Here is a 17,321-nt window from a genome sequence, read left to right as displayed (position 1 = left end):
AGCATTTCAGAACACATTAATCAGTTGGCAATTTCAATCTTTTGCTATCCATCTTCCTTTTTGACATATATTTTCCCTTTCAAGGTGGTTCTTATGAAGGCAATGTAAATCACTCAGGAGCTCAAGGATGCAGGTGATAGCGCACCACGCCCTTGTTCAGTTTCACAGCACACATGCTAAACATTCACATTCACCTTTTCTGATACTTGCAGACAGCACAGTATTAACTTCCAGTCAGACTTTAGAGGGTGATATGATATTATCTCCATTACCAACTTAACGAGGCCTCATTAGGGTTCTGGTGGTCTCCTCTGCATTTCTAGGCATGCAACTTCTCCAAAGGGGTGCATGCTAACCCATGGCCTCTCTGCACTACCTCTGCCGGTTGTAGCTTCTCTGTTTTCAGACGAAAATGTTTTCCATTCCTGGGCCAATGAATGCCACCTTTGTCCCTTCATCCTCCATCTTGTGTGAAAAAGCCCCCCTCGCTGCACTCACCAAGCCTGCACAAACTTAACCTCTTCCCCCCTCCACCTCACACAGGAAAAGAAACATACCGGGTCTGGTGCTTTGATTCAGGCTCAGTAATCTGGAGGTCTGGATAAAGCCCTGGCTTAGAGACCACTTTGGACAGTCAGTTTGGGGGAATTTAGGAAGGAGAAGGTGTAGCAACTGATAAAACGTGATTAGAACAGCATTTGAATTAATCAGATACAAATTTTGGGACCATAAAACATAAGATATGGACTGGTTAAGAGCATCTAAAAAGAGACAACCAAAAATGTAGACTGTCCCTCGTTATTCACAGTTAATTTAGAACTGTTATGCTAGAAAATGCGAGGTAATAAACATGGTAAGAGATATTTATTAGTTCTAAATCATTTTAAATCACTGAGACACATAACTTATCCACATTACTGCCATTTTCGCAGGATTGATGCTTATTTTTCCAAATCATCCAAAGCCCCTCTGGGCCTCAAAACACGCTCAGGCTACCACACACCCCTCGATATTTTATTACCCCAGAGACAGTGCTTAAAACACATCAATTTAATCCATTTCCAGCTTCAGTTAGGCCTTAAACCTGCTCCACTGGGCTGCATGGTAACAATTTGATACAGAATAGAGACATGGAATAAGGACAGTACATGGCAAAACTAAGCTCCTTATTAGAAACTGTTAAATGCTTTTAGAGATTTAATGCATCGTTTAATGCATCTCTCAAATTAACCGGTAAGGGCCATTATCCCTGCGCCACCCAGGGTGAAAGGAATTCCAATCTCTTCTCCAAAGTGAACCTCACCCACAAAGTGACACACACACACACACACACCCATGCATACACACATAGAGAAGAAAGAGAAAGAGTATAAAGGTTTTATCTATCTATCTATCTATCTATCTATCTATCTATCTATCTATCTATCTATCTATCTATCTATCTATCTATCTATCTATCTATCTATCTATCTATCTATCTATCTATCTATCTATCTATCTATCTATCTATCTATCTATCTATAGGAATCTTATGAAGTGTTATTAAGTGCTGACACTGTTTTGTCAGATGAACCATACCTTTACAACTAATCAATATTTCCATAATAACAAAGTATCATGGCAGCGTGACTTCTTTTCAGTTCTGAGGCTAGCTGCAGATTCAATTTAATGTTAAGCTGTCTGGCCTGCAAACTAACCTGGACAGGACGACTACTGTTTTGGTTCACTCTCACAGCTCTCATAGCAGCAGGAAGCTGTTTTCAGGGAAATAGTTCTAAAACCCACTCTGCTCTACCTGCTCAGCTAATAGCAAACAGACTATCTGGTGAACATAGTGGAGCATTTAGCAGGTAAAGAGTCGGATATTTCCTCCAGGAGCTGAGCTGAAAGTTGGGGTAAAGCTGAGGCTGACAAACAGAGTCTGAGATGTCCTAAAATAACCATTGTGCAAACTCTTTTGATTCAGTCAATAATGTGGTCCTTTCTGTGGCACTACCCTGAGGACCAAAATCATTATTTTTAATGTTCTGCCCCAGCAGTAAGACAAGAGTAGAGTTTTTTTGTTTGTTGCATTTTTCATCCAACACAGGGGTATGGGACATCAGAAAATTCAAATAAAATTTATGAAAATGAATTTAATATTCAGACTATTGTGAAGTGCCGTGCATCTTAATACAGGTGGTTTTACATAAAAAGTGGCACTATACAAGACCGTGGTACTCTCACCCAATGGCGTTGGGTTGGGGGTGCTGCCATCCCAGGTGCCCCCTCTAGATCAGTAGTTCTCAACCTTTTTGAGTTGCGACCCCCAATTTAACATGCATGTTGTCGGCGACCCTGGCTCACTGAACAGAATCTCACAAGCACAGTTCAGATCACCCAAAAAAGAAACAAAATGATCAAAAAAGACACAAAATGACCAAAAAAAGACACAAAATGACCAGAAAAGACACAAAATGACTAAAAAAAGACACAAAATGACCAAAAAGGAAACAAAATGACTAAAAAAGACACAAATTGACCACAAAATTACCAAAAAAAAAAGACATTAAGACTAAAACACATTAACACATGAACACTTTAACACAGTGGAGACAGAGCTGACTTCAAAAATGATTTGGCGACCCCCAGAAATCATCTCGCGACCCCAACTGGGGTCCCGACCCCAAGGTTGAGAATAGCTGCTCTAGATAATACCCCTGACCCAACAAGCAGATTCATTTTTCAGGTGTGTAATGAGCATTACAGCCTCATGGGGGAGCTGGCGTAGCTATTAGCCGTTTTTAATTGGTAATTAAGTCACAGTATTTAAATATTCTCTCATTTCCAGGGCCTTTTTTCTCATCATGATGTGTTTTATATCTTAAATGTACACCTTTTCCTTTGTTATTAAAACAGTGATTTTATTACAGTACCATGGTTTGTGGAGCGTGCTGTTATCTGTCCTCTGATGATTCCCTTTGGGTTAATTACAACCTGAACATTCATCACAGTCAGTTATTCATGAGGGTTGGGATACATTGTGAGACACTTTCAGCCCTCAGGGCCTTTCTGTCCTCTCCTCTCCCTCAGGTGGGGGCTGACTAAACCTCCCATCACCAGTTTGTGTGTACACAGAGGACCACAGCCACCCCTCTGCTGCGGTCACTGTGCCGAAACCTAGACACCCTCTAGACCCCTGGAGCCTCTGTGCACCCGTACAGTTGTGAGAGGTCAGCCCCCCCATCACCACCCTCCTTCCGTCACTGCCATCCCTTCCCCTTCCCTCAACCACCCCTCCTCCTTCATCCTCCCGAGCTTCCACACCCTTCCTCACCCACCAACCCCCATCCTCACCATGCAGCTATCCCACTGCCCTGCCATCTCGCAGCATTCCGCGGGCCGTGCACACAGAGGCCTATTGTGTGTGCCGGGAGACGGCAGAAGGCAGTATACAGTCAGAGCACCAGAGAAAAAGGATGTGTAGAGCCTGAAATGAGCTCAGTATTCCTGCTGTACATCGATACAGATCTGAAGTTGCTCTGGTACTCAGTGACATTACTGCAACATGGTTTTAAAGAGAGCAGTGGCAGATGAATGTTGAGTGATTGCTCCACAGCTCTCAGCTGTGCTCTTGGTTGAGATTATACATCCTCTGCACTTGTGGGATGCTATAAATGGTGGCATAATCAGCTGATCTTTGTATTCTTTTTTCCTTGCTATGATTTCAGGGTGGTTTGGTTTCTCTTGCTATTTTTAATTTTTTTTTTTTTATGGCACTGAAGCCTTATTTTTTGAGCTATTAAAGACCACCTATGTTAACATCTGCAATAAAAGAGGCTCTCAGTCATACCCCAAGTTAAAGCCTCTTCCAGCAGAACTGCAGCTTCATCGTTCTTTACATGACACAGCAACATTGACTTGACCTGACACAACAAACTAGACTGAATGGCACTGTATACTCCCTCTATTGTTTAAAGACCACAGATTATTTATTCAGCTGGGTGACTGGCGGTTTAAATTCCTGAAATGTTTTTGTTGCTGGACTCATCAATATCATCACTGCTTGAGGAGTCCTGGTTAACTTGAGGCTACTAAAACCAGAAGCTCCTACGAAACTACTGTACTGTACTAAAACCATGCTGTAGTTTTCTACCAACTTCTCACTTAACCCATTGAAGCCTGGAAAGCGGATACGTCGTTTTGTAGTATTTGTATAAGCTCTCAAACAACCTGGTCTCACAGAAATCCGTGAAATAGCCACGGATTTCGCTTAACTCAAAATCCGTGGAATAGCCACGGAATCGCTCAAATTTCCGTGAAACTGACACGGATTTCGCTACAATGCAAGTTAAAGACAGTTAATAAGTTTTCCTATTGGTTTGTTCCAAGTCACGTGACTTTCAAGGTTCCGGCGGTCAGAACAAAAAACATGGCGGACAGTTCTCTCATTTTTAGTGAAACAATTTATATTTTGACTTTGTTTCTGCATAAAAATGGATTTTGATCACATTTCTAGCGAGAAATATATGTTTTATTTTCTAAATATTCACTCAGTGAATGTACATAATCACTTTGTGGTGAAGATCTCGCCAGAAAAATATGACTGTCATTAACTTGCATTGCAGCGAAATCCGTGTCAGTTTCACGGAAATTTGAGCGATTCCGTGGCTATTCCACGGATTTTGACTTAAGCGAAATCCGTGGCTATTCCACGGATTTCTGTGAGACCACGTTGCTCAAATACTTTTTGAATTTCATTTCTATCTGCTACAGAGGCTGAAAAATCTATTATTTAGTAGAAGCGTTGACACTTCTGTTGAATTTACAGATAAACTTCAGATTTCAGGGGCTTATTTTAAAGTCGCCCAGAGGTTTTACAGGCGTTTCAGGCGTCAATGGGTTAAACTTAATTCCAATACAACAAACAGCTCGTAGGTCCGGTAGATGCGAGCTAAGATGGTGGCTGCGGATCTTTCTTTCCTGTATGTGGAATGAGGGGGGCTCTCTAGAAGGTCGTGACCCTGGAATTACTGTGCCTCTCCTCATGACAAAGACCCCCTTTCAAGCCCACTCACCTGGCCTATCTAGGGAGAGGTACATGATAAAGATCACACAGACGTTTCATCACCCTTCTGGCTCGGCTTCACAATAGATAATTCTGACATATATGTGCTATTTTGCCAGGAATGTTTCTATGAAGGTAAATAAATCCTGTTACAGACCTACTGGACATTTAAACTTCATATAGGGGAAGAAATATACAGACCTTAATATGATATTTATTTTCTGAATGCGGACAATGTTACTATAATCTCAAGGGAAATCTCTTTCTTTGTGAGCAACAGTGAGATTGTTCTTTTAACTGGATCTCACAAACTCTTGCCAATGGTCTTTGTCCAAACAGACAAGGCTCTCACAAAGTTTGACTGCCACGTGAACATGACATAACTGCACTGGCAGTTGGTCAGCTCAACACTTTAAGGTTGTCTAAAGTCTGCGGATTAATCTATAATCCAAGAAACTAGACCGAAACAAACAACCCTGCTGACCCTTTTTTTTTTGGTTCCCATAACCTGAGAGTTTAACCACACATGGCACCTCATTTTCTAGAAAAGTTAGGATTTGTTTTTCACCCTTGCTATGAGTAGTAGTAGTAGTATTAGTGGTAGCAGTAGTAGTAGTAGTAGTAGTAGTAGTAGGAGAAATGTATTTTAACGGGTCTGAGAGTGGATTTCAAGATAAGTGACACAGCTAATAGAGGAATCTTAAATTTAATCAATGATTTTGTATCTGTTATAATTTTAGCAATATTTTATGAGTGAAAAATAGACTTTGCAACCCCGATTGCCAAAAAGTTAGGACAGAATTCATCATATTCAGAATTCAGAGTGGTTACAAAAACAAAAGTTGTTCAGTTTGAACATAAAATATATTGTTCTTGTACAGTTTTCAATTGAATATAAATTGCTAGGATTAGCAAATCACTGAATTGTTTTATTTACGTATCAGGCAATGTCACAACTTTTTTGGAGTAGGGGTTGCACTTGTACGCATCTCTGTGGTGTATGGAGTACTATCTTTATTTTTTAGAAAATCGTTACCTAGAACTAGAAAGACCCGATCTGGAAAACATGCAGTCTGCTAGTAGTGTGACCAACAAATCTAGGTTAACTAATTTATTGAAGTGCTATAGTTGGTCTGCAATCAGTATCTAGATGGTCAAGCATCATATTTTCCTTTAAACAACAACATGATTGTATCATAACATATTTGACTCTCAGAATGTGCCTCGATACATTGGCAACCATTTTTAGAAATTGGGAACCAAATCTTGGCATTTGGTTGCCATCAGTGGAAACCACTTTTTAACATTAAAAACAGCATAATGTTTTTCCAAAATAAAATACATTTTTTGAAATTAGTTGCATTAGTGATATTTAAATATCACCTGCAATTTGAGGTTGAATGCATTAAAATGACTGTAATATATCAGATAAAAAAACAACTATATGGCAACCATATTTTCAATTTTGGCTAACAAAAGCAGATGCCTTGCAATCACTTTAACACTTTTAGTTTTACCAAGGAAGCTATTGCTTTTATCAAAACACATATTGGGTCATTGTAGCACTGAGAAGTAGCTAGGTAGCTTCATTTAACTCACTGAAGCCTGGAAAACGTATACGTCGTTTTGTAGTATTTGTATAAGCTCTCAAATACTTTTTGAATTTCATTTCTATCTGCTACAGAGGCTGAAAAATCTATTATTTAGTAGAAGCGTTCACACTTCTGTTAAATTTCCAGAAAAACTTCAGGTTTTAGGGGCTGATTTTAAAATCGCCCAGAGGTTTTACAGGCATTTCAGGCGTCAATGGCTTAAAAGCTCTTCTACCATTTTCTTTAGTCAGCTTTGAGATTTTTTGAATTCACTGCCACCATGGCATGTGGTGGGGTCAAAGGTTGACCTGTGCTCTGCTGCATGTAGCTCTCTTTCTAATGTGAAAGTGAAGGTGCATCTCTTGACCAGGCCAGGCCAAGCAGGTCAAAGGAGGAAGGAGGGCTTGAGTTAAAAAAAACAAAAACCCTGGGAGAGTCGATGCTGCTGGATTGAGGGGAGGGAGATGAGGTTCAGGTTTCAGCCTGACAGGGGGTCTGGGGGAAGGACTGGTATTTTGGAATATACGAAGATCCATACAAGGCACAGTGGACATAAAACCGCGGTGCTTGCCCTGACGCGGTGGGTGCAGAGTGCCAGCTGGGGCCCCGCGTTGGATTCCACTTAGATTTTGGAGGGTTTGACTGCATGGTGCCATAAGTCTCTGGGAACACACACTTAACACACCACTGACTGAAAGCCTGGTCTCATCCATCCCTTCACTTCTCACCCAAGCTACTGCATGTCTAATATTTAGACATGTTCAGCTTTGTGGACTCAAGGACTGTTCTGCTACTTGTAGCATCCCAAGTTGTTTTACTATCCGTGGTCAGATGTCAGCAAGAGGAAGACCGTAAGTTGCACTGTTTTTCTTGACTTTTTACTTGCAAAGAAATGTGGATTGTAACTGTGATGACATTACCAACTTTTTTGTTGCCTTTCCAATCTTCTCTACCTGATGTCTCAGAAGAGGAGTGGAAAGTAAATCAAATGTGGCTCAAATCAAGAGCATGAAGAGTACAACTCTGTTAGGCTCAGATGAATCTTGTTTTTTTGCTGTGGCCAGTTATATTACACGCTCTTTACAACAGTGTAGTTGTTATTTGTTTCTGATGATGTGAAGGCAAAATGTCTGGAAAACATACTGCAAGGGACTAGGGAATATCAGAAGAATCTGGCTTTAAAATCTGGTCTTCCTAAGTCCAGTCATTCATTTTCTCTCTGTGGGATAGGTGAGGCTATCAAGGCACATCTGTGTGGGATGGAGGACCAGGTGAACAAGTGTCTGTTTGTCCTCACCTGGCTCCTGCTGCTCAGCCTTTCCTGCTTTCTTTGCTCATACTGTAGTGCTAGTTTTCAGCAGCAAATCTGCACAATCAAGCCTCTTAAAGGCTTAAATGCCATTTGAAGCCTTTTTTTTTCTAACATAATGTAGCAGAAAATCTTTCCTTGAAAATTTGTCTTAAATCTGAGTTTAACTGTTTGTAGAAAATGTGTGAACCTGCACCCACAGGATTTGGCTGGAGCAGATCTGAGGGTTTTCATGATGTGAAGTGACGGGGTCAGACAGTGCTTGACCCCAGGCTAGCAGGCTCAAAGGGTAGTGGGAATGGAGCAGGACAGAGGACAAGGGGCACAGCAGGGAGTCAACAGATGATGGACTCAGCTTTATTTATAGCAAGAAGGACTTAACTGCTTCCAATTCCCTGATTGTGTAAATCAGCATTAAATTGCAATATAAAAAGTAGCAGTGAAAGAAAGCAAAGATGTCAGTTTTTCTCCAGGAACTAAGCAGCCTTGTAACACACGCGTGCTAAGTATCACTTTCACCAATATGCTTAAAAAACAAATAACAGCAGTAAGTAGGCCCAGCCCTAAGCTGTATAAATTAAACAAATCACCCATTCTTAGTTTCCCAAAGTGTTTGCACTGGCGCTTGACACAGCTATGGGATCCAGATGGAGAAATTTAGAAGGTCCTGGTGTTTACTTAAGGCAGCAGCTTGTCAATTGGGCACAGTATCCCTGTAAGAGAGGTTCATTCATAGGAGCAGGAGAGCAGGCCTGCAGGTTAAATATACTCAGCCAACCACGTGAAATACCTCAACCAGGGCTTCGGACACGACTGTTAACTGTGGCTCTTGTTAACATTTCATGCCTTTATAAAATCCTTTATATGGTAACTTTTTTCTTGCCTGCTTGATGAGTTATTTTTTAAAACTTGTGGATTATAGTCTGCAGCTTGTATCAGTGCATTTATGGGTCAAAGCACCATTTGTTCATCAGCACCAATGCCACTTACCCCCTATTCATGACATGACATGATGTTTTTTGAATGCCAATTTTTTTGCAGTAGTTCATGAAATGTTTAGAGCTTTTATTTGATACAGGATAACTTTTATCTCTCTCCTTCCTCTTTCATTCACTGACCACTCCTCTTCCATCCTACCCCCAATAATGCTATTACTCCTCCTACTTCCTTGCTGTGCCCCTTGACCCCCTTTCATCCTCTTACTCCCTCTCTTAAAACAACTTTTTCTTCAACAACATTTACTTTACCAACCCTCAACACTGCCCTACCTTCCCCTATCTAATTCTCTCTTGGACCTTCCTGTCTGACATCCTCTGTCCACCTGCCACGTGCCCCCTGCTGGCCACCACAGAGGAGGCAGGTGGCTGCATCCTGGACGGCCAGCAGTATAATGATAAGGATGTGTGGAAGCCCGAGCCGTGTAGTATCTGTGTGTGCGACAGCGGAGCGGTTCTGTGTGATGACATAATCTGCGAGGAGATCAAAGAATGTGCCAACCCTCTCATCCCATCTGGAGAGTGCTGTCCCATCTGCCCTGCTGATGCCAGTGCCCCCATTGGTTGTAATTTATTTATTCACATACCCATAAATAAATTACTCTTTTAGCTTGCATTTATCTCACCCTGGCTAACACTTTTGAAAGGGGAACTGCCTAAGGATTCAAATATTCTACATGATCAGGGCTGCAGCCTCTGATTATTGTCTCTAAATGTGATTTTAATGGATTTGGCTCCTGCAAAACTATTCAGTTTCTTGTTTTGGAATCAGTCAATAACGCTAATGAAGTTCCCCTTTCCAAAGTGGCACTCTACATGCTGGGTTTGGATGGAGACCAGACATGCAACATTGTCAGAATCGTTTCATTTCCAATGAAAGTCTGTTTCATGAAGAACTGGATGAATCCTGAGATGTCCTGTCTGGTTCTCATCTAAACCTGTAGAGACGCCTTCTGCTCATTTAACTCATTCCTAAAAAAAGAAGCCTACATTCAGTGAAATATTTAACATCTTCTAAACAAATTAAGTTTCTTTACAATTATTTTGTTTATAAGGCCTCATGTGAAAACTATAGATAACCTATATATATAACCTGTCAGAGGTTCAAGGCCTTGTAAAAAGCCACTGAATATGAAAATAACAATAATATGACTGATTTATCTAAGTAAATACATACAAAAATGTTAAAGAGGCATATGTGCATGTGTGTTTTTATATTTAAAACTTTATTTTTTACTTTTTAAATCCCGGCTTTTGCTTACATCAGAATTCAATCAAGGCCATCAGAAATAGATTAAACTTAAGTTCACTTAAATGTTAATTTGGTATCAATAATAACAATATACAACTTTTGAAACAAAGCTTACTGGCACTGGCTGCCATGCTTTATTCTATAAGCAAAGCTTGGCTGTTACAGCTTGCTTACCTTTTGCTTACTTTCACATTTTTTGCTTTAATGTTTGGATATAAATACTCATAAATACTGATCTGCTTGCTTCTGCTTCATCCCTCTTGGAATTACATTTCACCATTAATATAATCTGGATGGGTCCTTTGCCTTTGGGTTTGGTGAATGGTATTTGATCACTTTAGCATCATTACAGTAGATTTCCTTGCAGGTCTCCTTTTCTAAGAATCACAAACTAGGATTCAAACCAATCAAGTGTCTGGAATGTTTTTACTTACTTGTGCACTTTTAACGTTTTGTTCTTTTCCCTCCTTCCTCATACGTCCATCTACAACAACAGAAACATTTGGTGCTAAGGTGAGGCGCTAACATCCATCCATTCAACAGTATGAAAACATAAACACATAGCTTTTCTTCTAAAATCTGTTGCTGTAAGTAGTCTGTTTCTTAGTGAAGTGTTTCAGGCCACTCATTTTAGTTTTTTTTCTGTTCAACCAGGGCCAGAAAGGTGAACCAGGAGAGATTGCAGATGTAAGTGTGAATTCTCTGCAGTAATGTTTCATCGCTGTACAAAAAACTTCCACTCTGAACTGCTTCATGCATAAAACTCATTATGGGCACAAATGTTCCGAGAAAAAAATGACAAAACAACCACTTTCCATCTGCTGCTTTCATTTGGAACTAATAATTACAGACTGTTGCCCAATCATTTCTATAATAATAACATATTCTCCAGTTCTTGCGTTGTTTAATTGGAGATTTCTCTCTTCGAACCTAAAAAAGTGTAGTATTGTTTATTTGTTCATTGACTATCCAACTTTTTCTTGAGTTTTAAACATTTTATGATCATTAGAGAGGCGACTTCCTACTCACAAGAGGCTAACTCTAATGTCCCACAATCCCTCATTGAACTTTCTATTACATGAGGAAAAACCCTGCATTCCTTGGACATAATGAACCCAATCAAATCCTTTTAGATCCTCTCAGCAACTTTGCTGCAAGTGCACATGTCAGGTGAACAAGGTCAGCCAAACCAGAGGTTAAGAGGAGGTGATGTTTTTACCAAAACTTGTCCCGTCAAACGAAATACCCATCACATTGTGTTTTAAGCTTGATGTCCGCCTCCTACAAAGCTGGAATGTTCCTCTCTAATTTCAGCTGCTCAGACTGGTACAACCGGACACAACATGAAAGATTGGTCATGTAACAAAGAGTTATTAACAAAACCTTCTTTTTTTTCATCTTTGTGTAGGTTGTAGGACCAAACGGACCACCCGGCCCCATGGTAAATACTTTATTATTACATTTATTACAATTTTTGTAAAACAAGGAGACTTCTTTTTGTATTACTTTCATTCTATTGTTTGATGAGGTTGTTTGTTGGTTGACAATAATATGATTCTTGCTCTCAATATGAGTTTTATCCATCCTGGGAATTGTACCAAGACAAATATCTTTGTTTTTGCAGGGCCCCCCAGGCGAGCAGGGAGCACGTGGAGAAGTTGGTGCTAAAGGCGATAAGGTAAGAGACAATACACTGTGTCCAAAAAACAGCCCTCCACCTATCTATTCAGTAAAGCTTTCAGAAGATATTGTCTCATATTAATGTGTGATTTCAGCCTCTGGCTCGTCAATAACAAGCGACAGTTATGATCATTATAATAATTTAAGAACAGCCAAATCTAACCATCATCCAACAGATAAGAGACTTCTTCTGCAGATGTTTTGTTGTTAACGGCAGACAAAAACAATCAGCCCTGAAATCTTCTTTAGTGCTCCTGAAGAACTCAGAGAAAACCACCCTCTCTCTTTTTCCCTAGGGAAATGTTGGACCTCGCGGAAGAGATGGTGAGCCTGGTATCCCTGGAAACCCCGGACCTGCCGGCCCACCTGGACCACCAGGACTTGGAGGGGTGAGTTTAAGGGACCTTCTGTAACACAGGGCATCAAAAAATTGAACAAAACCACATTTTGTTCCCGAATTTAAGCCCCAAAACCACAGTGCAAATCCCATATCACATAGAAATGTATGTGAGATGCATTTAAAATTGTTAATACAAGTCACAAACATTTTCAGTGTCTTTACCATCATTAAATGCATTGTTTTTTCCTATTTAATAGTGTTTATGTGTAATTAAGAATAAAACAGGAAACATAAATTAAATTAAAAGGAATACAGGCCAAGATTAAGAATTTAGTGTTGCAGAGAAAGAAAGCCATTTAAAAAAAAATCAACTAATAAAAGCATAAAAGGTAATTAAAAATAAATATATTGGGCTAAAGAGATATGCTTTGAAGTGGCCTTTAAACATTTCTCATATCTTTAGGTAGGCTTTTGCATAGTTTGGGAGCTAAAAAAAACTCCAGTTTTCTTTGTACTGGGGTTTGAGTTTCCAGAAAACAGGCAGTAGTTGATTTAAAGACTCATGAAGGAACATAGTGGAGGAAGAACTGAACTCATGAATGAATGTATGTCCTTTGAGATTTCACTTTGGCTCCATTTGACTTGATCCCTACATGGAAACAGCCCAAAATGAGTCCTTAGATTTATTCATTTTTTTTTTCATTCAAAGAAGAAAGGGGGAAAAATGTGAAGGCCTAAATGGACAGCAGGATTCTCATCAAGTATGCTTTTATAGAAACATAAAGGGCGAAAATGCTGCATCACTTTAGCAGCAGCCTTTAAGTCAGTAATTGAGTTAATGTCGTTCACTTGCTGCTGTGTCTAATGGCCCACTCAGCCCAGGCAGCTCAGACAAGATCAACTGTGTTAACTGACTCTCAGTCTCTGTCTCTTTTGTGTTTTTGCAGAACTTTGCTGCTCAGATGGCTGGAGGATTTGACGAGAAGGCCGGAGGCGCTCAGATGGGTGTGATGCAGGGACCAATGGTAAGAAACAGGAAGCGAGTTTATGTGTGTGTTTTTGGTTAATCTCTCACTATGAAAAAAAACCTCATTACATACATTTAGCTTGTCTCAGAGTTGTGGCTGAAAAAAAAGTGGTGAACAACAAGGACTACAATGCTGCCACCTTGTGGTTTAGCAACAAATATACGTATTTGATGAATTGGTCACACTGTTGAGAAAAAATAATTTCTCTGCATGTTTCTTTTTCAGGGTCCAATGGGTCCTCGTGGTCCCCCTGGACCTACTGGAGCTCCTGTAAGTACATAGATCACAGCAATGCATCATTATGTGATTGATCGTTACAATGAAACAGCTGCTGCAGAAATATATAGAGAAGAATTGTTGACATAAATGATTAAATCTGTAACACTTTGCTTTGTTACTTGTACCTATAGGGGCCTCAAGGTTTCCAAGGCGGCCCAGGAGAGGCTGGAGAGCCTGGTCCAGCTGTAAGTATCCCAGAATGCATCTCTGTGCTTTGTGATTTCAGATTGGACTGATTACATTTGTTGTAATACCAACAGTACCAACTTCCACAGCAAGCATTTTCAACCTCATGGCTGTTTGCATTGCAGCACAAAAGTTTTTCTAATTATCTTTGGAGCAATTAGATAACTGTCACTAATGACTTGTTTGTTTTTATAACAGGGAGCATTGGGACCTCGTGGACCACCTGGACCTTCTGGAAAACCAGGAAGCGATGTAAGTGTCGAGGCTTCATCTTCATACAAAACCCAAAGCTCATTAAAACATAAAACCTACACAAAGTCAAGGTCAAAGGTCAAAGCAAACCACAGTTCTGATAAAAAAAACGTTTTCACTTATTATGTCTTATGTCCCAAGTAACAATGTTTCTATTTTACTCTTTTTTTTTTTTTTTTTTTTGCCTTAGTATTATTTTTAAAATGATGCTTGAGTCAATTCAGCATATAAACAACTTTCTATAAACTAAATGCACCACCAGGGGGCACTGTCTATCTGCTAATAACATTGGTGAGAATAATGACTTCACAAAACACAAACTGCATCTTTCCTCGACTGTGAAGTGCAGTGCAGCTACACCTCATCAAGCAGCTGCTTCAGTGAGAAATAATCATCCCACTTCTTGTTTTAGGGTGAGGGTGGCAAACCTGGAAAAGCTGGTGAGCGTGGACCTGCAGGGCCTCAGGTGACTAACTCCACAATTACACTACATGTAAAGGTTAAGAGAAGAAAACAGGGATAAGGTTAAATACCCATTGTTTAATTATTCTGTTTTTTTGTATTTCAGGGAGCTCGTGGATTCCCAGGAACTCCTGGACTTCCTGGAATCAAAGGACACAGAGTGAGTGTTTCAGCCTTCATGACTAAACAGGAGAATAATTTGCTCATTACAACCTGAAAACTGACTGATGTGTTTCTCTGTAGGGTCATCCTGGTCTGGATGGAGCTAAGGGAGAAACTGGAGCTGCAGGAGCCAAGGTAAGATCACCACATGTATCTAATATAACCAGCAGTGATGGAGGAAGTGTTCAGACCCTTTACTTCAGTAAAAGTACCGATAAATACAAACTACAAGTCAGAGTCCTGCATTCAAATACTTAGTATGAAAGTTTTATCTGCCAGTCTGCCTGCCAGTGTTTTACTATTATATATTACTGCTGCATTGATGTTCATGTTGCATTTTATTGCTGTGGATGCTGATTTTAACTTCTTAATATACAGTCAGGTAGTTTCATCTACAGCAATGCATCATATTTTATAAGATCATCATCACTTTTTAGCCTGTTTTCAGCTTTGTGATCATTTTCCAGCTGATCCAAGACGTTTTTTTAATAGTTTATTTTATGTAAGAAGAACGGGGGTTTTCACAGCCAAAACCAACACATTTGGAAATCACATGGTTTTCACTGGACAAGAAGGGGATGAAGAACTGTAAGCTGTAAAGTAACTAAAGCTGTCAGACTATGAAGCGTTGCCAAGTAGTCATAAAAAGTAGCATACAATGGAAATACTCAAATACAACTTGAAGGTACTTGTATCGTACTCAAGTACAGTACTTGATTAAATGTATAAAGTCACATTCCACCACTGATAACCAGATTCCAGTTGTTGTTGTAGCCGTTGTTTCTATTGTTTTTTACCCATTTCTTCAAATTTTTCTGATCTCTGTTCCCATCAGGGTGAGAGTGGTTCTGCCGGAGAGAACGGCGCTAATGGACCCATGGTGAGTCTGCAGCGCTGTATCTGGACTGTCATGTTGTTTTGAACATAAAACAAAATGGGATGCTCGGAAGGATAAAATAATAGGTTCATAAATTCATGCTACATGTTCCATAATAATCAAGACAAACTGTGTGTCGTAGGGCCCACGTGGTCTGCCTGGTGAGAGGGGAAGATCTGGAGCTGCTGGAGCTGCAGTGAGTACCTGACCAGGTTTATAAGAAATATATCATAAAAATATCATAGACTCTTTAATGTACAACTCACTTTCCTGTCCTTTTACTCTTCAGGGTGCTCGTGGAAATGATGGCTTGCCCGGTCCTGCTGGTCCACCTGTAAGTATCATAGTTCCCACTTTGAAATTCATCAAATTATTTTTTCTTTTGTTCATCATGTTTTATAATATTTTGACCTTTGATAAAACGGCAACAAACCCTAACCTGCTGATTTGTTTTCTGTCTACAGGGGCCTGTTGGTCCTGCTGGAGCTCCCGGTTTCCCAGGATCCCCAGGAGCAAAGGTTTGTCAGATTATCATAAACTAGTCATTTTACTGTGACAGACTTTATTTAGTAAAGAAAGAAAGAAAGAAAGAAAAGCGGAGTGAGTGTAATTTTAAGCATTTGGAGTTAACTGCATTTCGAGGTTTTACTTTATTCTTCCTCAAATACTTTCAGACAGCCTGCTTACATTAAATAAAAACATTTAAACGTCTGCCTGGTTCTTGTAGTTACTGTTTTTCATATGAAGGTTTTTTTGTTGTTGCAAGAACAGATATTTGTTTGTTTTTTGTTTGCAATCCTGGAAATCAAACTAGTGTTGTTTTGATAAGATACCTAAAATGTTTAATTTCTCTGAATTTATTTATTTCTTTTTTATAATTATTGTGCACCAAAAGGAATATCAATCACAAAGGGGGTTTGTTTATTAATTTAAAGAAGGGCTTTTATCTGTTTTTCTAACTGAACTTCAGAATTAGTCTACTAACTGCACTCACCAAGAAAAAAAATAAATGCATTAATAAGAACAGACAAAACACCATTATCTTCAGCTGTGCTGCATGAATGTACAGATGTTGGATTAGCAGGTAAATTAAATGTAGAACAATGAGTTTTTTCCCCTACCTGTTAATGATAAACTTCTTTGTGTCCTCTCAGGGAGAAGCTGGTCCTACTGGAGCCCGTGGCTCTGAAGGAGCACAGGGACCCCGCGGTGAGGCCGGTACCCCAGGATCTCCTGGACCTGCCGGAGCATCGGTTCGTTTTCTGTCCTGATCATTTAGATTTAGATTTACTGATACAGCAGTATTACACATATTATTCCTCCGTTACAAGAAACAGCTCAAAACTTGATTACTTTCTCTCTGTTTTCTAAAGACTTAGAAGTATTAGAATCAAGGAGTAGTAACATGTACAGTAAAAATGTAGAAAAATATTATGGGAATGGGCAATAGTCGTTCCAAGGAGTGAAATACTAGATTATGCCTCTTTTAGGAAAAAACAACAGAAGACGAGACAAGAAAAAGACTTGAAATTAAAATTAACAAATAAGAAGAAATACACTAAACTTCTGGGGAAATCTCAATATGGACTAAACTTAACCCATAAGAACCCACGGTGACATGGGTGTCACAAACATTTTAAATGTTCTAGTAATATTCACGTGTGTTTTCTCAAGTACATAAGTGTGTTTTTTAGTGTTCTACAGCTACAGTAGCTTGTTGAGAAGCTGTCCAATGAGGCAGTGTTATTTATATTTATTTATTCTCGATTTATTATTATTTTGTTACTCAAAAACAAATCTGAAATGGAATTTGTTGTCTAACAGCACTATTAAAGTCACAATTTTGATATATGTGGTGGA

The 17,321-nt window shown here is 39.5% G+C and overlaps 1 protein-coding gene across 1 annotated transcript in view; it reads left to right on the top strand.

The window, feature by feature from the left end:
* The first annotated feature begins 7,278 nt into the window (after nt 1-7,278).
* Nucleotides 7,279-17,321, top strand: part of col2a1a (collagen, type II, alpha 1a) — a 35,572-nt gene continuing 25,529 nt past the window's right edge. Inside the window, exons 1-19 of the mRNA XM_059334065.1 lie at nt 7,279-7,490; nt 9,300-9,506; nt 10,692-10,708; nt 10,850-10,882; nt 11,604-11,636; nt 11,820-11,873; nt 12,172-12,264; nt 13,163-13,240; nt 13,469-13,513; nt 13,654-13,707; nt 13,907-13,960; nt 14,373-14,426; nt 14,529-14,582; nt 14,666-14,719; nt 15,420-15,464; nt 15,604-15,657; nt 15,751-15,795; nt 15,926-15,979; nt 16,616-16,714. Coding sequence (XP_059190048.1) covers nt 7,397-7,490; nt 9,300-9,506; nt 10,692-10,708; nt 10,850-10,882; nt 11,604-11,636; nt 11,820-11,873; nt 12,172-12,264; nt 13,163-13,240; nt 13,469-13,513; nt 13,654-13,707; nt 13,907-13,960; nt 14,373-14,426; nt 14,529-14,582; nt 14,666-14,719; nt 15,420-15,464; nt 15,604-15,657; nt 15,751-15,795; nt 15,926-15,979; nt 16,616-16,714 — 1,221 coding nt within the window. The 5' untranslated portion in view covers nt 7,279-7,396. The remainder of the gene's footprint in view (nt 7,491-9,299; nt 9,507-10,691; nt 10,709-10,849; nt 10,883-11,603; nt 11,637-11,819; nt 11,874-12,171; nt 12,265-13,162; nt 13,241-13,468; nt 13,514-13,653; nt 13,708-13,906; nt 13,961-14,372; nt 14,427-14,528; nt 14,583-14,665; nt 14,720-15,419; nt 15,465-15,603; nt 15,658-15,750; nt 15,796-15,925; nt 15,980-16,615; nt 16,715-17,321) is intronic.

This window comes from Centropristis striata, chromosome 5 (genome assembly GCF_030273125.1).
Source record: "Centropristis striata isolate RG_2023a ecotype Rhode Island chromosome 5, C.striata_1.0, whole genome shotgun sequence".
Lineage (NCBI taxonomy): Eukaryota > Metazoa > Chordata > Actinopteri > Perciformes > Serranidae > Centropristis > Centropristis striata.
This window is presented reverse-complemented; position numbering and strand designations above follow the sequence as displayed.